At 53.1% G+C, this 27,846-nt stretch overlaps 1 protein-coding gene across 8 annotated transcripts in view; it reads right to left on the bottom strand.

The window, feature by feature from the left end:
* Window positions 1–27,846, bottom strand: part of SEPTIN9 (septin 9) — a 130,691-nt gene that overhangs the window by 45,140 nt on the left and 57,705 nt on the right. For 6 of the 8 annotated variants that reach the window (XM_021535812.3, XM_021535815.3, XM_077787335.2 and 3 more), the window contains one exon: window positions 8,961–9,569. In XM_021535812.3, the coding sequence (XP_021391487.2) occupies window positions 8,961–9,569 (609 nt within the window). Of the gene's footprint in view, window positions 1–8,960; window positions 9,570–17,460; window positions 18,412–24,728; window positions 24,836–27,846 lie in introns of those variants that run through there. The other 2 variants (XM_021535813.3, XM_085556927.1) reach the window with 2 other exon arrangements.

Raw genomic sequence — 27,846 nt, 5'->3', positions numbered from 1 at the left:
GGAAATCCCAGAGCTCCTCCAGGGCCCTGCAGGAACCCTTCACCTCCCAGCCTCAGGACGTGCACTCCTGGGCTGTAAATAAACTTTTATTTACTACACAAAGTAGGGCAAGGAGGACTGTTTCCCTGAGGAATGGTGGGAGGAACATCAGGGTTATGGCAGGATCTCAGATTTCATCTGACTCCACAAAGCAGTTCCTGGAGACCTCGGCAGGAGCCACAACACCTCTGCAGTGGCCACGTCCCACCCAAATCCTGACTGCCAGCCCAGACAGGAATCTCTCGGGGGCACAGAGCTGCCCAGCCACCCCACACCCAGCACTGCCAGGCTTGGAGAGAACGGGGCTGGAGCAAATTCACCTCCTGCATCCCACAGAGCAGCACCCAGCCGAGCTCCAGCCCCTGCAGCCGGGCCATGCTGCATTCCCTGCTGCCCCCAGGACCACCCACACCCCTGATGTGCTGCCTTATCAAAGTTCCCATCACATCTCGGAGCATTGAACTACCCAAAGCCAGGGCATCACCCTCAGCACTCAACTGCATCCTCTCATCTTCTCCAAGGTCACCAAAAGGGCTGGACAGGGGGTCTTGAGGCCGGTGTGACCCCAGGGAGGGCCCCAGCAGCCTGTGAACTTGGCCTCCCACTTCCACCCTGTTTATCTGCATGCTGGGATGCAGGAGGAAGCAAGTTCAGCCAGAGTTTGTCTAAACAATTGTGTTTTATCAGAAGAGGGGCTCAGATCTGCTCCTTTTTCCCAGGACATATCTGGACAATTCCAAGGTACTCTCCATTCTCCATTCAGCCTGCACCAGATGGATAAGCATCAAAGAAAAGCTTGGCACACACACTTCAGCCAGTGAACATCCACAGCAACAGGACAACCTGACCCAAGGCTGTCTGGGTGCTGTCAGGCACTCATGAGAACAAGGGATTAATGCCCTACCCAGTTCTGTGCTGCTGCAAATCCCTTTTCACCTCCATTCCCCTAGGAATAATACCGGAGAACTCCTGGTAAGACCACCTGACACAGACAAACCCTGGATGTCTTCTCAAGGCTTGACAAGCTAAATATAAATCCAAGGTTATGCTCATATGTGCCAGAGCATCATCAGCCTCTGAACTTGAAGGTGTTGAAAAAATGCTTCATTTCACCCATCCTTCATTGCTGCTGGACAAATGGCCTTTGCCATGCAAAAACCAGCCTACAGCTTCCACGCAGAACAAACTGCAGCTGGTACAAGCCCAGCAACCCCAAATGCCCACCCTGTCAAACCTTAGGTGGTTTGTTAAAATTATTTGCTTTTTCATAAATGCATAAACATCTGCAAAATTTTGTTGGTTTATTATATTTATTTATTTATTTTTATTTATGTCTATTTATTTTGGAGCAGACCCTTGGGTCCAGCTTTGTCTCCCAGCACGCCTGGATAAACCAAGATGATTCAAGAGGGTGAAGTACTGATGCGTGTGACCCTACAGAAACCCTGGGAACTTCTGTGCAGAGACCAGTTCAGAAGATCAGTGAGATGAGTGACCCAAATTTAACCAACTCAAAGCAAAGCAGCTCTCTCCACACATCCCTCCTTTAAAACCTCAACAGATGTAAGAAAAACTGGGCTCAAAGAAGTCTGAGCACAGGCTGCAATCCAAGACCAGCTGCTTTTTCCATTTATAGCCACACTGACTTCAGCTTCACCAAGGCATTTTGGACAATGTGGAAGGGTCTCTGTGTCTGTTTGTTTGCTGGAGGAGTGTAAAGAACACAAATGGATTGCTGTCATCTTATCTTTTTTTGCTCAAAACAGATCGTTTGATCTTCTCAAAACAATGTTTTCTCTCCATAATCTCAATTCAGTCCCCTGACAGAGTTTATGGAGCTGGCACTGCACCCAGCCTATGGTGTCCCTGCAACCACTGGCCAACAGAAACATCTCGGGCAGGGACAGCAGTTTAGAAATAGGTTAAAAGAGAATGATTCCTTAATTACAGAAGGTTCATCACCACTGCCATCACTTCCCTCCCTCAGCAGACAGCAGAGAAGTCACACAACAAGCAGCCAGGCCTTACTGCAGGAGATCAAAGCACACTCTTTGTTTTATCTTGTTCAAGATAACGGATTTTATTTGCCTTATCAGCCTGTAGGATGATTAACCTAAATGTGAGAAAGCTGGAGGATCCAAAGGAGCTGATGGGTGGGGAGCATGTTCCCCAGCACGCTGCCATGGGCTCCAGACATGCAAATACCACAGGATAAACAGAGAAACTCCTGGTTCCTACATGTCCCCCTCAGCCAGGGCTGTGTCTCCCTGTGCCTTCCAGCACCACTTGGATGAGCACAAATCCCACAGAGCAGGCAGGAGCACTCACCCCTTTCTGAGCCAGCAGAGACACCTCTGGCCAGGGGGACATGTAGGAGCCAGGAGTGCTCAGGGCTCACAGCTGGAGCACAGAGCCCTGAGCCACAGCCAGGTGACCCTGCAGTCAGTCACCTTCTGATGCAACAGGAGGCTCTCCACAGGATCCCTCCTGCAAGGCTCAGGAGGTGAGGAGATGACCTGGATGGATGCACAGCCTTGTCCAGACCCCAGCCAGCCATAGCAGAGACCTGCCAGGTGTTAAGGCCAGGGTCACTCTGCAGCTCAGCAGAATCACAGACTGGCTTGGTAGGAAAGGACTTTAGAGACCACCCAGTGCCACCCCTGCCATGGGCAGGGACACCTCCCACTATGCAGTGTGCTCCAAACCCCATCCAGCCTGATCCTGGACACTTCCAGGGATCCAAGGGCAGCCACAGCTTCTCTGGGCACCTGTGCCAGGGCCTCACCACCCTCACAGAGAAAATTCAATACCAATATCTCATCTAGCCCTGCCCTCTGGCAGTGGGAAGCCATTCTCCGTGTCCTGTCACTGCAGGCTCCTTGTCCTACATCCTTTTCCAGCTCTCCTGGAGCTCCTTTAGTCCCTGGAAGGGGCTCTGAGCTCTCCCTGGAGCCTTTTCCTCTGTTAACACCCCCAGCACTCCCAGCCTGGCTCCAGAGCAGAGGGGCTCCAGCCCTGGAGCATTTCTGTGGACTCACTCCAGCAGCTCCACATCCTTCTGATGGATGCAGCATCCCCAGCTTCGCCCTGTCCTGGTCTCAGACCCCAGGGAAAGGAAGTGGGAACAGTGCAAAGGGTGTTTCCTATGGGAAACTGTCCCTGTGCACAGTGAAGCTCCACTGGGGACGTCACTGCTTTTCCTACAGGCCCTCAGGGACTTCCAGCAAACAAATCCTCCAGGCTCTGGCTGCCTGCAGTGGACAGCCTCATTTCCTGGGGTGTTTCCTGCCCAGCTGGAGCTTCCACATGGGACAGCACCCACACGAAGTGTGCCCACGCAAAGAAGGGACACAAGTGTGCCAGGGATAACACAACACAACGAGCTTGGGGACAGCATTCCTGGGGACAGGGATGTGCAGCACCAGCACATCACCCAGCCTCCTGCTGGCATCCTCAGTGCCCACACTGCAACCCAAAGGAGAGCCCAAGGCAGAGCCCAAAGCACAGCCCTAAAACACAGCCCCAAATACATAGCTAAATACACAGCCCTAAAACACAGCCAAATACACAGCCCCAAACACACAACCCCAAATACACAGCCCCAAAACCCAGCCCCAAAACACCCCGAGGGGCAGTGGCTGCCCCCTGCACAGCCAGGCACAGGGCACACGCAGGGATGGGAGCAGGCAGTGTCTCCATGATGGGACACATTCCTCTCCCCCACACATGCTCCCACTCTTCCTTCCATGTCTCTAGGCCTGCAGGTCTAGATTTTTCCAGATTATTTCATTTTTGGCACCAGTGTCCACAAACCTAGACTCAGTGTTTCCCACTCAGTCCCTCCATTTGGAATCCTGGGCTATAGGAATTTTCCCATTAAAAATAATAACAAAAAAAAAAAAAAAAAAAAAAAAAAAAAGAAAAAAGAAAGACTACCCATAACCTAGCCTGAATCTGTCAGCTGGTTTTGGAGGAAACATTTCCCTACAGCTTTAATCTCTTTGTACAGTTAAAGAGCTGGAAACGGTGACTCACTGCATCTCACTCAGCCCTGGGCTCTCCATCCCAGGGAGCCTCACTGTGTTATCAGCTCTCCAAATCCCTACAACCCCTGCAGCCCCACATTCGGTGCCACCCTAGCAGCCCAGGACAGAAGAAAAGTCACCCCAAGGCTTGTGTGGCCTCATTTCTCCATCCCTGGGTGTCCATAGCAGGACAGGGGTTTGAAACTGCATCCCCCACCACAACCACACAGCAACAGGTCCTTGGTTTTTACAAGGATTTCAGTGGATCTCAAAATTTACTTCTTTCTATTTTTAAGTGTTGTTTAACTGTTTAAATTTTAACCCAACCCTATAGGAATTCTAAAGAAAAGTCTTCCCATAAGGGTTCTAGGTGTAAAAAAAGAATGAAAACCGTTTAATTGCTTTGCACTCCTGATGCTGCCCTGCTTGTTGTGCAGCAAAATAGATGGGGGGACCCTGCTGAGTTTTGAGAGACACCTGGCACCCTGTGTGGCTGTCCCAAAGGAGACAGGGGACAAAACATCCAGCAAAGCTGAAAGCTCAGAGATGGTTCAGATTGTTTTGCATAGACACAGAGGAAGGTCATAACCTGTTTTAGGTGTTTTTATCTGCTTTGCTTTATCTAAACAAGCTCCAGAGCATCCTTGCCATGAAGGCCCACGGGGCAGGAGCAGGAGCAGTGGTGGGACAGAGCCTGCCTTGCTGGCTGAGTGCTGTCCCAGGGCCTGGGCAACCTCAGCAGCTTGTGAGGAGACAGACAGGAGCATCATGTCAAACCAGCTTTCACCTCTCCTCTGGGAGTGCTTCCAATCCACCACCTGAGATCCCAGAGCTGAGCCTTCACCCAGCACTGAGCCATTAACACAAACAGCTTTTGACTGGGGGAAGTAGAAACAGACTATTAAAACAAAATTGAAAACATTAATTTTTCTGCCTTCCTCCCTCTCTAAGCTCGAGGCTGTACATTGCAAGGAACAAGAGAAGGCCAAAATGTTCAAGCACACCAGCACAATGCCAGAGAGGGGAGGCACAGTGAAAATGGGGATGCTGTGGCAGGATCACCCATGACAGATTTGATGTGGCTTTTCCTGAGGATTCCCCTGTCCCTCATCCAGCTGAGGATCCCACGAGATCTCTCCGTTGCACAGGGCAGGGGGATGTCTCTGGATGAAGCCCTGCTGCTCCCACACTGATTCCCTGCTCCTCTCCTCACAGGGATGAACCAGCAGCTCCTGCCACACTGGCACCACAGCACTGCTCAGACCTGCTCTGCCAGCACAGGGCAGGAACATCCTCCTCTGCCAGCCCCAGACCAGTGCCCTGGGACTGGGAATGAACTGCTGCCCACAGCAGGAGCCTGGGAGAGGTCACCCCCACCCACAGGAGCTCAGATTTGGATATTCACATTTGGTAAGTCCTGCACAGCAAGGACAGCCTCCCACAGCCCTTCACCTTGTTTTTAGGGCTATTTTTAATTGCTTGTGCCTCCTTCTGCCCTCTGTGTGTCCTCCCCTTGCCCGCACTGCACAGCCCAGCTCACATTGCTCTGGCAGACTCCAACCAGAGCAATCCCCACCACCTGCTCATCCCATCACATCTTGTCCCAGCTGGGGAGCCCAGGCACACAAAACCTCCATTGACACCTCCACTGGAGATTTTGGGGACACAAACCCCACCTTTGTAGCAGCACATCCCACAGGGATGTCCCATCTCCCTGTCACTAATGGCCCAATTCAATGTTATACCAGCACAAACGAAGCAAATGCTCCCCAGGGAGTGCAGGAGAGCACAAAGACCCAGGGAGGGAGAACATGGATGGGAAGGAATATTTCTTGCCCCATTAAACACCTCTGCTCTGCTGCCACCTCGGGAAGCCCAGCTCTGGAGCAGGCTCAGCCCACACCGCCAGCCACGCTGCCCTAGTGGAGCTCAGCCCTGAAATTACTCCTTTCCTCTGTGGTTTGCTCTGAGCTGCCAAGCTCCCTGTGACTGCTTTTCTCCTCTGACAGGCCTCTTCCTGCACAGCACGCTCTCCTGCATGCCTGCAGCAGCAGGGCAAGGCAGCTGAGCCTGACAGCTGGGGAAGGCAGGTCCAGCACAGGAGTGAGGGCAGCTGGAGGCAGCTGCCTGCATCCCCTGCTCAGCTGTTTGTGCTGAGAGCCACCAGCCATGGGATCCAGGCTGTCCCGTGCTCCAGGAGCACCTCCTGGTGACCCAAACCCTGGAGCAGGAGCTGCCACACTGTGGGAATCCAGAGCTTCCCTCTGGCTGCCCTGGCAGGTCTGGGACCCTGGCAGGGTCAGGAACCCCCTGGACAGAGCCCCCAGAGACACTGGCTGTGATCTCTGTCCATGCAAAAGAGTTTTCAATCTTACAGCATGAATTAACAGCTCTCAGTGTTTGATATAAGTAATAATTCAGAGTGGCACAGGCGCAAAAGTCAAATTTTAGGATTCTAGATGAGGGGTCCAAAGGGGACAAGATGGAGGAAATTGGGTGTGCCTTGTCCTTTTTCTCCTTCTTCATGCCCTCCATGTCTCATTGTGGTGTTGGCATTTTTCTGTTGGTTCGGGCTGGGGACACACTGTCCAACGTAGGTGACAGATATTGGCACGTTCTTGTAAATGCAGCCCAGGGAGTTTCTGGTATTTAATGTTTGTCACATCCCACTGAGGGCAGAGCCCCACACGCTGCCCTGCAGGACAGAGCTGGGCAGGGCAGCAGAACATGTGAGAGATAAACAGAATAAACAACCTGGAAACCAGCACAGACCAATTATGGCTTCTGCTTTGGCAGCAGGACTGACAGACAGAGACTTTCTACAATCTCAGGATCATCAATACCTCAGATTCTGACACCACACGAGTCCCTGCTGCAGACATCAGAGGGGCAGCGTTTTCATCTGGGGGGTTCTGCTGGGAACAAAGCTGCAGTGGAGCTGATGAGGATTTGCAATGTGCCTGCACTCATCCGTGGGACATCCTGAGGGTTCCTGTGCAGCCCCCCCAGATCTCTCTGTGTTCTTGCACCAGCAACAAGGAGAGAGGCCATGCACCTGCCCAGCATCACTTGAGGGTGGGTGTTGTGGACCAAGGGGGAGGAACAGCCCAAAATGGGGTCCCAAAATGGGGCGAGAGCTAACCAGGGCAACCTGAAGGCATGGCAGTGGAGGAGGAGGTGGTCAGGAAGGGGACATGCTCTGGCAGTGACCCTGGGCTGCTCCCTTGTGCTGACACACAGGGAAAAGGAGACAGGGCTTTCATGACCCCTCCAACTTTGTCTTTGTGGCTGTGGGGTTGGACCTCGATGATCTTTAGGGTGCCTTCCAAGCCAAACCATTCTGTGAGGATTCTTGGAGACTTTTGGACTGAAAGGCCCTTTTGTAGCAGAGCCAGGCTGGCTCGTGCTGAAGGCAGACTGCAGACAGCTGGGCTCAGGGGTGACACTCGTCCCAGCAGCTGTCCCCCCTCTCTCCCTGCCCCGGGCAGCTGGAGCATTCAGCATCTCAGCCAGTCTTCTGCTCTTAAAGTGCCAAACACTTGTGGGGTTCAGGGCTTGGGGCTCTCAGAGCAGCCCGAGCCAGCAGGACGAGGCTGAGCACCCACCCACAGGGCAGGATGGGCCTCCAGGGCACCACACACAGCAGCTGGGGACAGAGCTGGGGGTCACAAAATCCCCATCCTTGGGCTGGGGCTCAGAGCTCAGCTGTGCCCAGCTGGAGATGGCCCAACCTGTAAAAAAACCCAGCTAAGAAAAGCCATGCCTACACCACACACAGTAAGAAAAAACCCTCCTGAGTCCTGCAGGTTTGACATCAGCTCTCCTGCTGACTCCTGACTTGGTTGTCCACCAGCACACACCGCAGCCTGGCCTCTCTGCACGTCAGTGTGAGCACAGGGCTGCACCCAGGAGAGGGGATGCAACCCCTGGTCCAGCTCCAGGGCCAGGCATGGACCTCCCAGCTCCTGGCTCAGCCACCCCAGCCCATCCCACAGCCTCCAGGGAGAGGCACAGGGTGGGGAGGGAGGAGGTGCCCTCCCCCTGACCACGGGGTCCCTCACAGGAGAGAGCTCATGGGTGATGGGGAATGGAAAAGTAATTAACAGGTCTGAAAGGAAAATCTCCAAAACATTCTGGAGAATAAATGACAGCTGGCAAGGGAGGGAAGCTGGCTTTAATATGGAATTAATTGAAAACAAGATAGAGCTAATATAAGCCAGGTCTCTAGTTTAATAGTGGCTCTGGTCCATGATGTTATTAGACTTTGTCTCCAAGGTCAAAAACCCTGACTTCTGCTAATGAAGAGGCGGTTCCTGCCCCACAGCCATAAACAACACCACCAAACAACGATATCCCAACAACACTTCCAGAGCCAGCACCTCTCCCACACCTCAGAGCCTTTCCAGGGCCCTGTGGGTCTGCACACAGGGCCTGAGCTGGCAGAGCTGGCATTTCCCAGCACCTCGGGAGGCACAGTGAAAATGGGGATGTGGCAGGATCACCCATGACAGATTTGATGTGGCTTTTCCTGAGGATTCCCCTGTCCCTCATCCAGCTGAGGATCCCACGAGATCTCTCCATTGCACAGGGCAGGGGGATGTCTCTGGATGAAGCCCTGCTGCTCCCACACTGATTCCCTGCTCCTCTCCTCACAGGGACGAACCAGCAGCTCCTGCCACACTGGCACCACAGCACTGCTCAGACCTGCTCTGCCAGCACAGGCATTTCCTTTTCTCTTTCCTTCTAGACTCGACAGGATTTCTTATTGAACTCGACAGCTCATTCAGGCAGGATAAGCCCAAGGGGAACAGCTCTGCGTGCAGACACCTCTGAGCACAGCATCACCAGAGGAGCTGCAAGAGCAGCACGCAGCCCCTGCGGCAGGGCTGCACTCACCTTCCTCCCTCTTGGCCGGGCTCTCCGTGGGCACCGAGCCCTGCAGCTTTGGCTCTGGCAGCTGGGGCTGGGCGGGCAGGGCAGGCTCGCAGCTCTCGGCCGGCCTCGTGGCCGGGCTCTCGGCGGCTCTGGCCCCCTGGTTGTCCGGGCGGCGCGGCGGCAGCTCGGGGATCTTGGAGGCCGGCGCCTCGGCCCGCCGCAGCCCCGGCTCCTGGGGCTTGCCCAGGGTGATCTCGGTCCTCCTGGCCGTGGGCTCGGGGGGTTTGTGCCCCACATCGGCTCGCTTGAGGCCGAAGCGCGACAAGCCCGAGGTGGAGTTCTCCACCTGCTTGGATGAGATGTCAATGGAGATTTCTGTTCTTCTGGACACCGGCTCGGGCAGTTTGGGTCCAGAGAGCTCCACTCTCCTCAGAGGGGGCTTGGGGGATCTTTGCACTGTGGGCTCCGCGTGGCGGGCGGACGGCTCCGAATTCCTGGCGCCGAGTTCCTGGAACTTCTGCGTGGAGCTGGACACGGTGGACCTGAGGAGGGTGTTCGGGGCCCGTCTTTGTGGGGTGGAGGAATTTGAAGACTGATCTACCTCCTCGACCTCAAAGGATCTTTTCAGAGCTGAAAAACATCAAAAGTAGTTCAGGATTTAGTTACCATCCACCTGAGGGTCTATGGACACTGCGCAAGGCTCCTAACTCCATTTCTGCTCCTTCATCCCAGGACTCACAATCAGTTTAAGCAGCTGGGGATAAAAGGCCATGCCTCTTCAGACAAGTTAAAAACCCAGTAATAAAACAAATCAGGGACAGGAAATTCAGCTCCACGGCAGAAATCATCCCCACACTGCCTCCATCCCATGCTCAGAGGGGAGCAGGGGGTCCCACCATGGTACGGCAGAGCAGAGAGGGCACTGGCTTTGGGGGGAGACAGAGATCCAGCTTCAACACCTCGCTTTCCCTCTCACATCCAAAGGATGCACAGATAAACACAGGCTTTCCTGTGAGCACTGCCAGCCAAATCCAAGTTGGGAACAGGAAAACAATCCCAGGAGAGCACCAAATCCATACAAATGCAGCAAGAAACCAAAGCTGGCAGCCACAGACACTCATATCCTTAAAATCAAACCTAGAGACCACATGAACCAAAGACTGAAGTGTTTTGAGCACATGAACTTGAGACCCCCATACAAGGAAAGGGACAGCTGATCCCTGCTCCTTACAGGACCCAGCCAGGTAGAAACTAAAGGCTGAACTCCACAGAAAGGGAACCACTGCTGGATCCCATTGAAAAGCCACAGGCTGTAAAAACCCTCTGGTCCCCCCTGAACCCCCAGGCAGACACAGGGTCAGGGCAGGATAAGGCACAGCCTTGAGATCCCAAGAGAGCCTCCATGAGGCAAGGCTGAGCTGGTGTGGTGACAGCCACACTGCTAATGGCCAAAACAAACATCAGCAACCAGTCCACCCATCCTTTACATCAACAGAATAGCAACAGTGAGATTTAGCCTTTAAAAACCTAGGCTTGAGATCCTACAGGACATCACGCTGGTGAGGGGCTTGAGACAGTAGGTGCTGCTCCCTGCAGCAGTCCCTGCCCTGCAGTCTGCACTTAGCACAGCTCATGCACTGCAGGTCTGTGTCCAAGTCACAGCTCTCAGCATCCCAGAATAATTAATTCCAAAAAAGCCCCACACTGGAAAGCTCTTTCAACATGTTCAAACTCTCAGGTCTCAAACCCCAAGCTGGAGCTCTGACCCTCCAGCACAGATTTTCTACAGTTTCCCTTCTCCATCACACACTTTATCCAGAAACTAACATTTTAGCTGTTTTTTTTTCCCAAAACCCCCACGTTTAGAACAATGCAGCAGCCAAGCCCAGCTTGCATTTTGCTGGGAACAAAGAGAGCGGAAGGGACAACCCGACAGGGAGCCCTTGCCTGGCCTTGAGCAAAGCTGGGTGGGCAAGAGCAGCAGAGGACACTGGCAGCTCCCTGAGGGATGGAATCACACTTCTGTCCACATCAGGCTCTTCAAACCTGCCTGTCACTCCTCCAGCCAGCTCAGCCCCCACCTCTTCCCTGGAACAAGCAGCTCTCTAACCTCCTGAGAGATGTGTCTTGAGGAACAGGGTAAATGCTCTCAAGGAACCCGGCAGCAAAGGAAATGCTGACGAGTCTTTCCTTAATGAGCGTTGTCCTGGAGATCCCTCAGTACCAAGTGGCTTGGGGATTTCTTTCTGACCTGTTAATGAGCTTTGGATGCAAACAGCCCTGCTGACCTACAAGGGTTCCTCACATGAGGCACATCCATCATCTCCACTCCTCGGAGCCCTGCTGCCCCTTCCCAAAGGAATGGTGAGTATCCCGATTGCAATGCTGACCTACATGGCCCCTTTCTTTGGACTTTAAACCCCACAAAGTGCCCCAAGCCCAGTGTAAACCTGCCCAATGCCACCCATGTGGTCTTTCTGGAGCACAGCCAGCCCCTGCCCTTATCAAAGGGCAGGACTGAATTACCACAACCAAAAATGGCTTTTTTCCAGGTCCTTCAGGGCCCTGTTGCAGAAAAGAGAAAAAGGTCAAAGCCCAGACACAAAGGGGTTCAGAAAGCCCCAGGCAGAGCTGCAGAACCACGATTACAGTCTCAGGACAACCAAAATCCTCCCTGGTGCTGCAGTGCCAGCGGGCAGGAAGGGGCACTGAGGGGCTGGGCAGGGAAACTTCATCCCAGAGAGGGGCAGAAACGGCTCAGCAGAGTTCCTGACAGCAAAATGATGAGGAGCCTCAGGTGCCAGCAGCATTCCCTCCCCAGCAGGGTCACTGAGCTGCCTGGGGACAGCCCAGGAGCTTTCTCTCCCCTCTCTGCAGGATGGGGTGACCATCTCAGGGCTTCACAGGGGTTTCAGTACCCAGCTTGTCCTGCTGGCATATTTGGCCACTGTCCTGAGCTCAGCGTGGTCTGGAGAAGGTCAGAGATCCCAGGCAGGAGAAAGGAGAAGGACTGTGACCACGAGGGTTTGTGTTTCCACCTCTGAGACAGAGCCTCACTGATGTTGCTATTGGACACGAAATGAGTGCACAGGAGTTTGTAAGTTCAAAAGAGAAAAAGACCTAGTTATATTCAAACATCTGGTATTTACAGAATTCTAAATATGACCGTGGATTGGAGGATGGAATTACCACCACCTCTCCAACCACACTGGTCCAAAGATCAATTAATCATTTCTCTCTACCTACAGAGAAATATATAAGCTATTCTATTTATACATGAAATTGAGTGGGAACTCTGACTCTCAAATATGTAAACATTATCAGAAGGCTAAAGAAATGTTATGAAAGCTTTAAAACTTTCAAAAGAACTATAAAAGAAAACTTAACACTTTTAAAAATCAAAGCAACACACTGCTATGAACACGATGATCCTCAGGAATGTCACCTTCAGCAATGCTGGCCCTCAGAGGCTGGAGTTCCCTGCTCAGCACTGCCTCTCTCCTCCTTGCATGAGAAGAGAGAAGGCCCTTCAGGAAGCACATCAGCTCTCACAAAAAAAGAGAAAAAAACTTATAAATAGTGTGTCCTGCACAGAGCCAGGAAAGGAAAGTAAACAGCCTCTGCTCCTCCTCCCAGCTTCCTGCAGGGAAGTGTCTGTATTCCTCACAAAAACAGCAGCTGAAGGCAAAGCAGGGCTCTAGGGCCCCACACCCCATCCCAGGGTCCCACATGGGCAGTAGTGGCTAATCCTCAGTGTCCCCAAAGGCTCCAGGTCCCCTCACATCCCTGAGAGCCCCAGACAAGGTGTCCCTGCCCTGAGCAGGGCTGGCCATGCTGCAGGGTTGTCCCCTTGGAGTATTTTCCAGGGGGTTTTGGGCACGAGCAGGGCTCTCCCAGCCCCACCAGCAGCATCCATCCATTGTCTGGCTGGTGTTGGAGGCAGCTGGGCACGGAAGGTGCTGAAGGTGTTGAGCACCAGCCTTCCTTCTTCCCCTGGAGGTGCCCGTGGGGCTGAACCTGCACTGCCTTTGGCACGTCCTTCTTTCAGCCAGCTCCAACCCATTCACACATCTCTGGCTCAATCCACCACTGCTGAAGGCAGCGACTTCTGGGCAGGGAAAGCCCAAAATCCCCTAAAATGAGATTTCCAAGCGCTTCCTATCAGATGCAACCTCTGCAACAGCCCAGCACCATCATGTCTGGGCTGGGAGCTGCTCACTGCCAAGTCTCTCTTTGGGACCAGACATTGGCAAAACCCCTCAAGGTCATGGAGCTTTGCTCAGCACCACCCAGCTCTGCATGGCTGGCTCAAAACCACCACTGCTCATCCATCCTCCTGTTGGAAGAGGGAGGCAGGGCTCTCCAGGGTGGCTCTGCTGGCTGTGCACAAAGACATGCCCTCCTGAAAACCCAAACCTGCTCCACACCACACAGTGTGGAGGCAAGAACACTGTGCCTTCACCCTGCTCAAATGCTCCCCAGGCAGGCACAGGGGATTAAAAGGATAAAACATTGATTTCACTTTCTATTTTACACAGCAGTGCTGGGGATGGCTGCACAGGGAGGCCGCTGTGTCCTCCTGGTCACCCCCCAGCCAGGCACCAGAGGTCACAGCCAGCAGTCAAAGCTGCTCTTTAGGGATCTTCTAAGCTGGGGAGGGAGGGCAGAGGTCTGGTTCAAATCCCAGCAGTTCATGCAACAGCCCAGAGTCCTGCAGAGATGTCACAAGTGAGTGGCACTGGGGACTCCCACGTGCAGAAGGAGAGTCCCTCCTCAGGAGTCCCAGGCAAGCCAAGGGTGCCCAGATGCCATGAAGGAATCTGGCTTCTGCACAGGAACTCTAATGTGGGAAATAATAGAGGTAAGAAGATTTTTAGGAAGTTGGAAAGGTCTTAGAAACAGAAAGAGCAGAGAAACTCCAAATTAGCTGCAGTTGTAAAGTCTGAAGGTAGAAAAAGTTACAAAAGGACATGAAACAGTAGTTGAACTCTTAGGTTTGGTTAAGATAGACCTTAAGATTGGAGAAAGATATGTTTAGCAAGATACTAGAAGGTTTTAAGCCTAATAATGAAGTATTGAGTATTGTTAACAGAAAGCATACAAGTAAACATGGTGTGAAGTAAGTGGATGTGTACTTTTATGTGTAATTGGTTAGGACAACTGTCTGTGAGCTTTAGCAATATGTTACTGGCTAGAAAGTCTTTAAGATGCTCTGTAACAAAGAAATCTTTGGCTGCTGCTGGCTTTGCCATCTTCCTATTGTCTCAACCACACAATGAGGCTGATGCTGCAGTAAAGCTGAAGGAAGGTACCCCAGCATTCTGTCTTGTTCATGAAAAGGAAAAAGCACACACACCTGTCACACTACACCACGAAATAACTCACACATGGGTGCTAGATGTAAAAGGGGAAATAAAAGAATCCAAAGAGAGGATTTTACTTTCTGACTCCACTATATATAGAATAGCAAAAGTGACAGTGGATTGGAGGGTGAAATTGCCACCTCTCCAACCACACTGGTCAAACCAACAGTCCATCAATTCTCTCCACTTACAAAGAAGAATGCAAAACAATCATTATTTACATAAGCAGTGTGAAAAAATTCAGTAGAAATAGATAAAGATATAAACATCAAAATATATAGAAAACTTGTAGAAGAATTATAAAACTCTCAAAAAAACAAGGTACACACCAACACACACATCCCCCAGCTGGAAGCTCTGGAGCACACAGCACGCTGCCACAGCTCTGCAGCCTGGCCCTGGGGGGGTCAGCCAGGGAACATCTGCAACATCTGCTCCTCCTCTCTTCCCTTTTTAACCAGAATATCCCACCAACAGGCCAGGGGAGGCTTTACACAAGGAAACATCTATGCACAGAGCTCAGGAGGAGACCAAAATAAACAGCAAGGGATGTTGGCTCCTCCGGGACCCTCTTCCCAGGCAGAGCCTCCAGCTCTGCCACAGCCCCGGCCCCCAACTGCTTCCCATTAAACATCCTGTGCCCCTGGCGTGGTCTCTGCAACCCAGGGGTTACATTTGCTTGCTTGCTTAAGCACAGAGAGCTTTCCTTGGGTTTTTGGCTACATTGGAGCCTTATGGGGCCGGGGCAGGCGGCGCCCCGTGATTTCCCAGCACACAATGGCACCGTTTGAGAGCCAGGGCTGGCTCTAAACTGCTACCAGATGGTCACCTCCTGTTCCCAGGCAGGAGAGGGGGAGGCTGCAGCTCTCATCTTTCAAGAAACCCTCGGAAACCCAACACAGCATTCACTGCTCACGGCCCTAAAGCTTCCCAGAGCGCTGTGGCAGGCAGCAGGGTGCTCCTGTGTGGGAGTCCAGAGCTTCCCTCTGGCTGCCCTGGGACCCTGGCAGGGGTCAGGAACCCCCTGGACAGAGCCCCCAGAGACACTGGCTGTGATCTCTGGCCATGGAAAAGAGTTTTCAATCTTACAGCATGAATTACCAGCTCTCAGTGTTTGATATCAGTAATAATTAAGTGTGGCACGGGTGCAAAAGTAAAATTTTAGGATTCTAGCTTAGGGGTCCCAAGGGGACAAGATGGAGGGAATTGGGTGTGCCTTGTCCTTTTTCTCCTTCTTCATGCCCTCCATGTTTCACTGTGGTGTTGGCATTTTTCTGTTGGTTCAGGCTGGGGACACACTGTCCAACGTAGGTGACAGATATTGGCACGTTCTTGTAAATGCAGCCCAGGGAGTTTCTGGTATTTAATGTTTGTCACATCCCACTGAGGGCAGAGCCCCACACGCTGCCCTGCAGGACAGAGCTGGGCAGGGCAGCAGAACATGTGAGAGATCAACAGAATAAACAACCTGGAAACCAGCACAGACCAATTATGGCTTCTGCTTTGGCAGCGGGGCTGACAGACAGAGACTTTCTACAATCTCAGGATCATCAACACCTCAGATTCTGACACTCCTGATGCTTTTCTGGCCCAGGCTGAGAGCAAAGAGTGGTTGCCTATGGGGCCACCTGGGTCTGGCTTATCCAAACCTCCCCTGAGTGATGCCACTGAAGAGCTGCCACCACTCACAGCAGAGATGGGTGCACTGGAGTGAGCTGAAGGCTCAGTTATGGGGGAAGTAGGGGGTTCTGCATGTACCTATAGGGTATTTCCACTGTGCATGAAACCTAAAGGTCCCACAGCAGAAAGGGAAGGGAGCAGCAGGATATCTCTACCCCATCCTCAACAACAATGTGCTCCCAGCTCCCCTGAGCCCCTCAGTGGGGTCAAAATCGTGGGTCTGAGATGGAAAATCCCTGGTAGTGCAGGCAGCAAGCGATGCTGCACAAGCTGGCAGGATTTTGTGAGTACACACAGCTTCAAAAGAGCCTGAGAAACTCAGATCCCCTCTTACAGCCAAAGAAACAAGGCAGGAAATTTTAAAAGCACCTTTCCCAAAGCTCCTGGTAATATAACAAAAGAAGAGAAGTAAGGGCTGCTGGGGCCCCTCCCTGTGCTTGTGCCAGGAGGCCTCACACCTTTCCTTTAGCAATAAACCAAACTTGCTGCACTATGTATATAAAATGTATCTATATATCTATATATCTATATATCTATATATATATATAAATATAATTTATATTATATATAAATAATATAATTATATATATAGATCTAAAATATATCTATTATATCTATCTAAATATATCTAGTGACATACATATTACATATATATATATATATATATATATATATATATATATCTAGTGACACTCTGCTGTTGTACCCTGATTCTCACACTATCCTAGGTCAGGTTATGAACAGTTTATGCCCAAATAAATCCTTTCTCTGATTTCACAGACAGTTCTCAAAGGAAATTGCAGCAGACTGCCTGGTCTGACATGAATCACATGTACAAGAAAAGGCTGGCAATGTGCTGTCCCCATGCAGGGCCTTCCTCAATGGTGTAAAGGGTACCAAGAGGCGAGTTCTGGTGGAAATTTGGGGATAAATGCAAGTTCAGAGCTCTGACATCAATCAAAGCAGCATTTCTCTCACTCACAGCAAGGTATAAAACAGCCTGTGGTTGATGCAGCAAACTGCTCCTTTCCCAGAAATGAACATGCAAAAGCAAAGTCAGGACTAAGAATAGAAAGAAAAAAAAAAAAAATCCACACTCAGATTAATACAAAATCCCATCTTTCCAGTCCCCATAATGCAGTTCTCTAAAGATTTTAGCTTGATTCTCTGTTACACTTGGGTTTATATAACCATTAACTCGCAGCAAAATGCTTCCAGATCAGACCAGGATATTTTACATCCCTTATATTCATTTCATACTTGTACAGAAAATTACATAAAACACAGGGTATCCAGCCCAGCAGATTGCATTACTGCCTCTGCCACGGGCTCACTCCAGCTCCTGTCTCTGCTCAGTGCTCCAGTTTCCCTTCACAGGGGGAGGAGGAAGGAGAGAAATAAATCCTTTCTGTGCCTCCCATGGGGCTGTAGATTTGGTTTGGTTCACTAATATTTCTAAAATGCCTCAAAACGATTACCCAGAGACAAAAGTATGATGCAGATGGTCTTGCAGAGCCCAGCCTGCCCCGTGCTGGTGCCACAGATGCCATCCCCAGGTGGCATGAATCCCAGTGCCCGTGCAAGGGACGTGGAGAGTGACTCAGGTGGGTGAGCAGGGACTGGGTGATTAAATCAGTGAAGTCTCCACTTGGGAAGATGCTTTGATGGGTGGTGCTGCAACATGCTGGTTAAAAAGCTGCAGAAAAAGGGGGAAATTGGTAAAAGGGGCAAAGGAAGGACCCAGGAGCCATTCATCCCTGCAGTGCTGCCCACTCCTGCTGTCCCTGCAGCCAGCTCTGATGACTCTCTTGGAGGGGACACCCAGCACTGCAGAGCTGTTGTCCAAACATCCTGAGGGCTGGCAGAGAGCAGAGGGAAACGTGCTTTGAAAAATCAAATCAAATCCATCCTTTGCACATTTCCCTGCTTTTTTACTTCCATTGGCCAAGATGAAAGAAAGACTGAGTCCCAACCCCGGCCCTCGTCTCCCAAATCAGTGCAGTGACCAGTGGCACTAATCCTCAGGGCTGAGAGGCTGCAGAGCACCCACCTCACCCTAGCAAGGGGCTGCACAGTTTTGTGATGCTTGTGTCCCAGACTGCCACCTCTGCTGCCAGGATAGTGGCACAGACTGATGTCACAATGTCCCCTGCCCTGCAGTCCACAGGAGTCACGCACCACCCACGGCATCTCCCCTTTTGGCACACAAACCAACCAAGGGCCACCTTGGATGGACACTCCACCGCCCTGGAGGTGTCCCCAGGAGAGCCAAGGGCTGAGCTGCATCCAGAGCCTCACAAAAGCAATCAGGGTAAAAGCCTGAGTCACAGGCAGCAGGAGAGGAGAGCTGCTCAGGATGAGCAACAAACCCCTTCTTGCCCAAGGGCTGCACTGTTTGTGGCAGGGAAGGGAGTGAGGAGGGGTCTCCTGCACCCAGGAGGGGTCTCCTGCACCCAGGAGGGCTCTCCCCACAATGGCACCAGCACAGCAGCTGGGTACAAACTGCTGGTGCCACCAGAGGGGTGCCAGGACCAAACAATACCCTGCAGGTGTGAAATGAGAGGTGGCCAGGACAAACCCCATCCCTATGAAGGGCATGACAGCCCAAAAAGAGCTCCCCTGATGGACCCTGACCCCCACCAAGCAGGCACAGCCCCACCAGGATCTGAACTCAGACCCACCGACTCATTTTACAGGCTTCAAACAAACTTAACCAGGATTTAGGGTCACTTGGCTTGTTGCTAAAAACCAAAGAGGTGCCAGAGTCCACTGCAGCAGGAGGGGACAGGGAGGTTGGGAGAGGGAAAGTCCACATGATATCCTTGCAGAAAGATGCTGCCTTAAATATCAAAGTCAGAAAGGTGAATATCTGTAGTGATTATGGGCTCTGAGGTCTCCATGATTGCCTCTGGATTTATGACACGTCCCCATCCAGGTTTTTGTGGCTGCTGTCCTGGCTCCTGGAAAAAAGGCTGAGCAGCTCCCTGCAAGGAAGGGCAGCAAACCAGCAATGAAACCAGCACCCGGTGAGGCCATGGGGCACCCAGAGGTGCCAGGTTAATGCCTGGCAGTGATTCAGCCCCAGGTTTGCTGGCACGTATTGTCCAAGAGCCAGAGCCACGCTCACTCAGAGCTGTCACACCTGACCCAACACGTCCCATGGGTGCTTCCTACTCACCCCACTGCCCCAGTCCACCAAGGGGCAATGAGCAAAGAGTGCAGCATTTTTAGCTGAGTCCCTTACTGAGGGAAAGGTGCTAGCAAGACCTCAGGGACTGGGAAGAGCCAGCACGGTGCTCCAGGACCTGACTCACCTCCAGGTACCAGCACTGTGCTTGCAAAACCAAAGCAGCTGCCCTGGCTCTGGTGCAAAGAGCCATCAACTCCCTGTCCCTTCCCACCCAGGCTCCTCTGCAAGGTCTCTTTATGGCTAGCACAGTCTGTGCTCGTGGCAATCCAGAGCTTCCCTCTGGCTGCCCTGGGACCCTGGCAGGGGTCAGGAACCCCCCTGGACAGAGCCCCCAGAGACACTGGCTGTGATCTCTGGCCATGGAAAAGAGTTTTCAATCTTGCAGGATGAATTACCAGCTCTCAGTGTTTGATATAAGTAATAATTAGTGTGGCACGGGTGCAAAAGTAAAATTTTAGGATTCTAGATTAGGGGTCCCAAGGGGACAAGATGGAGGAAATTGGGTGTGCCTTGTCCTTTTTCTCCTTCTTCATGCCCTCCATGTCTCACTGTGGTGTTGGCATTTTTCTGCTGGTTCAGGCTGGGGACACACTGTCCAACGTAGGTGACAGATATTGGCACGTTCTTGTAAATCCAGCCCAGGGAGTTTCTGGTATTTAATGTTTGTCACATCCCACTGAGGGCAGAGCCCCACACGCTGCCCTGCAGGACAGAGCTGGGCAGGGCAGCAGAACATGGTAGAGATAAACAGAATAAACAACCTGGAAACCAGCACAGACCAATTATGGCTTCTGCTTTGGCAGGGGGCTGACAGACAGAGACTTTCTACAATCTCAGAATCATCAATACCTCAGATTCCAACATGTGCTCACTTTGCCCAGGGCTGGTCCCACAGGAGCTCACCTGTGCCAGCCCTGGGAGCTGTCCCTGCTGTCACAGAGCCGGGGACACTGCTCGGTGCCCGGCCCCAAGGACACACAGCCCAGCCCACCCTGCATGACAGGGCTGTAACCAGCAACCTCTGCATGATCCTACAGCCTAACCAGGGCCAGAGGCACCCCCAGAGCCCAGTTCACATGGACAGAGATATCACCTGTTCTTCCCTTTCCCACTGCCCCACAACCTAGTTATTCCCAAAGGATTAGATTTACACAGGGAAAACCCAGCCACAACAGCAGGTACCCACTGCTCTGTGACCAGGCAGGTGCAGGTTTTTGACTTTGTGGCTCCAAGGCCAGTTCTGCAGGGGAAGATACAACTTCTGCAGGGGATGACACAAAACTTCCCTTCCCACAGGCACCTTCCTCTAGCTCCTTCCTCTCCCACCATAGGAGGATTTGGCAGAAAACTCCTATCCAGCCCATCCTTCTGTCTCAGGTAGAGAAACACAGATGTGGAATAAGAGACAGATCACTGAAGTGGCTGTAAAGCCCAGCTTTGAGGGCATCAGAGGTGACTTTGCTGTCTTGGAGCACCAGCTGCATCAGTGAGCAGCTCTGGCTGTGCCACAACAAGCTCCAGAAGAGACCAGCAGCAGTGAGACTTTTTGTGGACAGCCCAGGAAATACAACAATTGAGGAGTGCTTTGCTTCACTCCCAGGGCTGGGATGCTCCAAGATGTGAATCGGAAAGATCTTTTTGCATTTCCTTTTCCAGGCATTGAGCCCTGGCACACGAGGGACTGTTAGTCACACTCAGCCCCCAGCCACGCTGGAGCTCATCCTGCAAACCCTTGGGCTGGGCTTAGAGGACACACCTTGACCCTGAGAGAGACACTCACACAAAAACAAGGCAAGTCCCATCTCCAAGGCTTTCCACCATGCAGAATTCAAGGCACATCACCCACACTGGCATGTTCATGCTAATATTAGCCCAGGGTGAGTCCCAGCACGCAGCTGCAGCTGCTCCTGGGGCAGCAGGAACGCTGGCCCTGCACAGCCCCGGGATGCAGCACGGCCACGTGTCCCACAGACATCCCGGGCATTTGCTCAAGGAAATTTTAAGGACGAGTCTGTGAGTTTTGAGCACGTAGAAAAGTCTATTTATAATGCAGCACCCTCATGGAAATGAGCTGGGTGATGGTTTTTTGGTGGCACTGGGACTGGGACATAACTTAGCACGAGTTTGTACCTCACTGGAGCAATGTCTGCTGGTGAGGTACTAAAAATACCCTGCACTGGGTGGAGAGAGAAGTGTCTGAGAAGCGTGCAATAGTAAGGAAGAGTAAATAAATAAAATAGCCAGAGAAACCTTCTGATCAGCAGTGTCATGTCCTGGCAGGGCTGGAGGCTCCCCACCCAGCTCCACAGCACTGCCAAGGCTCACCCACAGCCAGCACACGCTCTCCAAGGGAGCTGGGCTCTGAGCAATGAGAAAATCAGGGATTAGGAGCCATCAACAAATGCTGTCTCATGGTTTCTGCCAGAGCAAAGCTGCCAGCCTGTGCCCACGCCAAGCTGTACCCCCAGACACCACACAGAACCCCTGGGAACCCTCCTGCCTCTCCACACACTCGCAGCCCTGCTCAGCATTTCCAGCAGGCACAGTTTACACCCACTGTGACAATCTGTGTTTCAAAATTACAAATCTGGTGCTGACTGAGAGCACTGGCAAAGGCAAGGAGTGCTTGGCATCAGTGCTCTCCACCAGAAACTGCCAGCAAAGACACACCTCAGTTACCCTGGGACTCTGCTCAGCAGCAGCCACATCCCCCTGGGATGAGGGACTGGGGCAGATCTCTCCTGTCTCACGACCAGGCAGCAGAAACTGAGTGCACAAAGCTCCACACCTCTGGCAGGAAAAGCAGTTCCAGGCTGTGGGATTATCTCTGTGCAGCATCACAACCAACCAAACTTGAGCAGGAGCATCACCCCCTGCTCAGCAGGGCACCCTGGACACCACCAACACTGCCACATCACCCAGCCTGGTGGGACCAGGGAGCTCTGGGGTGCAGGGGTTGTTACCACACTGCACAGGCACCTCACCAGGTTGATTGAGCACTGCAGCCTCCCCTCCCTGCAGCTCAGGGTCTGTGCCTGAGTCCCCAGGGAGCTGAGGGACCCACAGCCCCCTGTGAGGCAGAGGTGAGCTTGGGAAGCACTGCTGCAACCACAGCTCAACCAGCACTCCTGAAAACCTGCCAGAATCTATAAACCCAGGGGCAGAGCTATTATGCTCTGTAAATCCTGGCAAACCACAGACCTAATGACAGGGACACTTTTGTCAGTCAAATAAGGGGGATTAGAATCATGGAATGGGTTTGGTTGGGAGAGACCTTACAAATCATCTATTTCCAACCCCACTGCCTGGGCTGAGAACACCTTCCACTAGACAAGGCTGCTCATAATCCTATCCCACCTGACCTTGAACACTTCCAGGGCTGGCACATCCACAGCTCCCTGGGGCAGAAGCCCCTGGACTTTTCTAGTGCCCTCCTGCAGGACCTGCTGGGCAGTGCAAGATGGGCACTGTGAGCATCCCCATCACAGCACGGAGCATGAGAAGAGCACACTCTGCTCTGCTTTCTCAAAAGTTGCTTTGGCCTGGAAACTAAACTGGAATCAAGAACCTGGTGCTGCTTCCCTCTCCCCAGGGGCCCTTGCATCCTCCTCAGGCTCAGCAAGGCTGCCAGCTCCACAGCCAAGGCTGCAGCTCCCTGCCTGCTGCAACACAGCAGGGACAAGAAACCAGGCAGGGATGCTGGGAGGAAAACTGGCACGGATGCTGGGAGGAAAACAGGCAGGAACAGCCAGGGTGACTGGGGAGGGCAGGCAGTGTGTGACTGGAGGGAACAAAGAGAGCTCTGGATGATCTGGTCTTTCTGCTCCATGGTATTTTTGGCAGATCTTTCCTGCTTGGCCAGGGGCTGCGTGGGGTTGAGGTACCCACCCAGCAGACGGGAACACTGCATCTCCTGCCCTACGGGCTGCAGATTAATTGATGCTTTTTGGGAAACTGCTGTGCAACGCTGAGAGCTAATTAAATTGTGAAACAGTAGCCCAGATCCCTGCTCAAGGGCAAGGCCAGACCTTTTGGCTTCAGCTACAGGGAGCTCTCCCCAGCCTCTCCCTCTGCACAGCCAGTGCTCCAGAGACTGACAATAAAGGCAGGACGGAGCTGCTGGTACCGAGGAGCACACACAGCCCAAAAAGGCAGCCCCGGGGCCCACAGCAGAGCCTCTCTCTATGCGAGTAGGGAATTACTCATTCTTCAGAGATTTAAATGCAATTGGGGCAGCGGTAATTACATCAGCTGCGGTGGGGAAGCTCACGAGTGCCCCAAGGACAGTCACAAAGGCGCCCTTGAACCCAAAGGGGTGGCAAATTCGGGTCACTCTGTGTCCCAACACTTGCTAGTCCCAATCTTCCCGAGGGACGTGACTTCCCTGAGCCTCTTGCTGTGCCCTCCACTGCCAGCTGCACTGGAGCAAGCTGCAAACAGGGGAGGTGGCCGTGTCTAAAGCCCAATGGCATGGACTGCAGAGCCCCCAGCTCTGCCACCCGTTTCCTGCCTGACCTGGAAGAGGAACCCCTGTGCTCTGAGCTGCCTCGGCTCCCCAGCAGCAAAACCAGCAGAGCTCTGCTTCCCCGAAGGTCAGGCTGGCTTCTCCAGGAGGCGGTGGAGGCTCAGCCTATAGCGGTGCACACGCAGCGCCTGGATAAGCTTTCACCGCGGCCCCAACATCTCCGCTATGTCTTGTGGGGTTTTTTTTTTTCCTTTTTTTTTTTTTTTTTTTTTTTTTTTTTTTCTAGAAACCGCTGCACAAAGCTCCGCTTGGGTCGCTGCCAGGACGCGCGAGTGCGTAGGGATGGAGCCGCTCTTCCAAAACTCTGCTGGGGAAGAAGATGAGCTCCCTCGAGCCGATCTCTCAACGCCTGCTTCAGGCACAACCCCCCCTCCAGCCTTGCTCTGCCTGTCTCTCACTCCCAGACCCATCTGGCAGCAGCACGCTCCCCGCTAGCTTATCTTCTTGCCTGGAAAAGGCAGAACAGCAGGCAAGAAGAAGGCGGAGGAGCCATCCCAATCCGCTGCATGCAGATCCTCCATCAGTCAGCGCTGGAGTTCTGCCACGGGACAACTGCAGAGGTCTCCGGGCAGGCAGCTCCCGCTACGGGGATTCGGGAAATTTGGGGTTGTTATCCACATCCCAGCTAGTCCAGGGCTGTGTTTGCACCCCAGAGCTGAGAATCAACAAAAGGAGGCCTTTTTTTTCAGACTTTCAGTCTGTTCAGGCGGGTGTTTTCAGCTGAAAAAACTACATAAATCAACACGGGAAAGGCAGGAAAGGAGAAACATCCCGTAAGAGCCTGACTTGGCAGATACGGCCGGGCGCAGCCGCTCCGGACAAAAGGCACGGACAGCCCCTGGGATGCCGCCCTGGGGCACCGACAAAAAGCAGCGACCAAAAGCACCGACAGCCCTCCCTACCCGCAGGTACCACAGGGGAGACTGCGGCAGCCGAGCTCAGCCCGCTCCCCCGGGCTGCACCCTAAAAGCGCCTTCTCCCTCCGTGGGTGCCCCTTCCATCCCCCGCGCTCCGCCCGCGGGCTCACCCACCTTCGAAGTCGGAGATGATGCCCTCCAGGTGGGCGCTGACGGCCGGGTCGGCCATGGCGGGGCGCGGGGCGCTGCCCCCGGCTCCGCGGTGCGCGCTGCGGCCGCGCGAATGGCGGAGGGCGAGCGGCTGCGGCCGCCCCCCGCCCCGCCGGGCAGCGAGCCATGCCCCCGGCCCGGCCCAGCCCGGCCCGGCCCGGCACGGCCCCTCGCCGCGCACTGGCTGCTCCCCACGCCCGTCACCCGCCCCCTCGGCCGCGCCGGCCCCTCTGCGGGACCCCCGCCCCGCCCCGATGGGTGCGGGCGGTGCGAGGGGCGCTGCCGGGCGCGTCCCGCATCCCCCGGGCGCCTCCCGCATCTCCCGGGCGCGTCCCGCATCCCCCGGGCGCGTCCCGCATCCCCCGGGCGCGTCCCGCATCCCCCGGGCGCCTCCCGCATCCCCCGGGCGCGTCCCGCATCCCCCGGGCGCCTCCCGCATCTCCCGGGCGCGTCCCGCATCCCCCGGGCGCCTCCCGCATCCCCCGGGCGCGTCCCGCATCCCCCGGGCGCCTCCCGCATCCCCCGGGCGCGTCCCGCATCCCCCGGGCGCGTCCCGCATCCCCCGGGCGCCTCCCGCATCCCCCGGGCGCGTCCCGCATCTCCCGGGCGCCTCCCGCATCCCCCGCCCCGCCGAGCCCCTCGCACGGAGCCCCGGGGACGGGAGCAGCGCTGCCCCACGGAGGGAGGAACCGGCCCCACACGGGGGGGTCGCTGCCCCGGTGTTCTGCGGCGCTGAGGAGCTTTTCACTTCTCGGCTTAGCCTTGTTTGGGAAGGGGCAACTCGGCCACGCTCCGTGTTGTAATTGCTCCAAATCAAACCAGCACTGTGCTAACCTCACCGCTGCCGGATCCGAGCAGCCCCCTCTGGGAAATCGTCGCTGCAGGAGCGGCGGGGGATGCAAAACCTGCCCCAGCTCCCTCCGCTGCAGCCCGAGCCAGCGAGGGAAACTCTTGGACACCAGCCCCTTCCGTGACACTGCTGCCCCTTCCCCACCTCTCAGGCTGAGCATCTCGCTATCTGATGCTTCTCCCTTTCCGCTGTTGATTCAAATCCTGCCCTCTTGACCCTCGTTTTATCCTCCCCGCCCTGTGTTTTAATAGCATCATTTTAAAGTGATGATACCCCCCTGAAACGTGTCCAGGCACATCAACAGGAAAAGAAAAATGAATGGGTTGGGCTTTAAGTCCACTTTGGGTGAGCCATAAAGGAAAATGATGTAAAACAGTAGTACAGTTACTGCAGAAAGTGTGAGCTTCACCACAGACGTCACCCTTTTAATTTCACACATTTAAAGTCTGCAAACACCACAGACTCCCCCAGAGTGTACATGAACCAGAAAATGAAACCAACAGTACCAGTTTCCCAGACTCAACAAGCTCCAGGTTTTCCATATTGTCCAAAGAAAGGCATTACCTGAAAACATGAGAACTGTTTAAATAATCTTGAGAACACCTTTTTAACAGAAGTATGATATTTTAAAGTAGGTACAGTGGGTTTCCTCTCCTCTGGCAGGCAGCAGTGCTCAGCTCTTTCATTTTTTGCTCTCCTCGTGGTGTCAGAAACCACCAGAGCGGAGAAGGGAGGGACAACTCTGCATCTCTCTGCATCACAACTGCAAATAAAAATGCCTTTCCATGCAATGCAGTGCCTGTAAAGCTCCTTGGTGCCATCCTGGCTGAACACCATCTGCTGTTCCCAATGGCTTGGAGGAGAACAGGAATGGCCATGGGCCTGTGGCTCCTGTGACACCACCAGGTCCCTGCTGTCCCCACCGCAGGGAGTGGTGGCAGCTGCCACATTGCACATTACCACAGAGGGCTGACCCTCATCACTGGCATTGATTTCTGAAAGAAAGTGTCTTTATTTTTCTCTTCCAAAGCACTCTTACGCAGGTCACATCATCAATCCACTTCCAGCAGGTAAAATTGTAGCTGTCAATAATTAACCTTGTTACTGAGCAAGAAACAAGTCCCACTTTGTTAAAAACCATGTGTGACTCGCTTACGGGAAGAACAGAACCTGGATTAGCCTTTTACAAAATCTGTTAAACATCCTGACTACACCCTCATCACAGAGTTGTAGAATGGGTTTAAAACGGGGGAAAAAATGAACTAAGCAAGACCACCTAAAAATCCTTATTGTAAAGAAGATTTTAAAAGAGCAATACAAGCCATCTGAGGAAGGACCAAGCACATTTTTTGATGTTCAGAGTCTACCCCCTTACAAATCCCATAAGATTCAATGTGACAGCCCCTGCTTGGAGTTTGGTGGCACTCTCTGAACTGTGGTCACATAGGGATTGTTGTGATGCTGTGATGGGGATCCTTTTTTTGAGGTCAACAGGAGGCAAGAAGAATTAAACCACTAGAAAAAACCGCAAAACCTTCTTGAAGGACTGTGGTGGGAGCATCACAATGACGTCTGGTGGAGCTGGTGAAGAAGCTCAAAGCCCTTCAGCAGAAGAGCTTGAGGCAATTTGGGTCAGTCCCAGCTCCCCGGGTCACTCTGTGTTTCCCAAGCAAAGGCAATGTTATCATCCTGGATCTAATAAAAGTTTAGCAAATCAAGCGGCCGAGAGGCGAGCCCTGAGAAGTGTGAAATAAAATATCCGGGCTAGAAGTAGGAGTTCCTTTTCATTAAAACCAGCTGGGTCATATTGCACCCATGTGCACCTAAGGCACTGAGAGGGGGAGAGAAAGATGGAAAATTACAGCAACTGAAGAATAACAAGAATATCCAGAGCTCTAACAGTACATATTTAAGGCAGCAAGGTATGTAAACAGCTCACCTCACAGCACATACCCCAAGCTCTTGCTAGCAGAAGAGGACCAAGCTTTCCTCCAAGGAGATAAGCCCACCCTTCTCTCTCTTGGACTCTCTTTCTCTTTTATCTCATTGAGCCATGTCAGAAGCACAGCTTTACAACAGCATCAGCCCAGAAAAACCATCCCCTTGACCAAGCTGCACATATCCAAGCTCCACTTCTTCTGGTCTCCTACCTGCATCCACAACCCAGAAGCTTATGTTTAGCCAAATCCTTCTCCTAGCAAGGCAGGCAACCCTGGGGAGCTGAGCCCCCAT

The sequence above is a fragment of the Lonchura striata genome, chromosome 18 (assembly GCF_050655825.1).
Source record: "Lonchura striata isolate lonStrDom1 chromosome 18, ASM5065582v1, whole genome shotgun sequence".
Lineage (NCBI taxonomy): Eukaryota > Metazoa > Chordata > Aves > Passeriformes > Estrildidae > Lonchura > Lonchura striata.
This window is presented reverse-complemented; position numbering and strand designations above follow the sequence as displayed.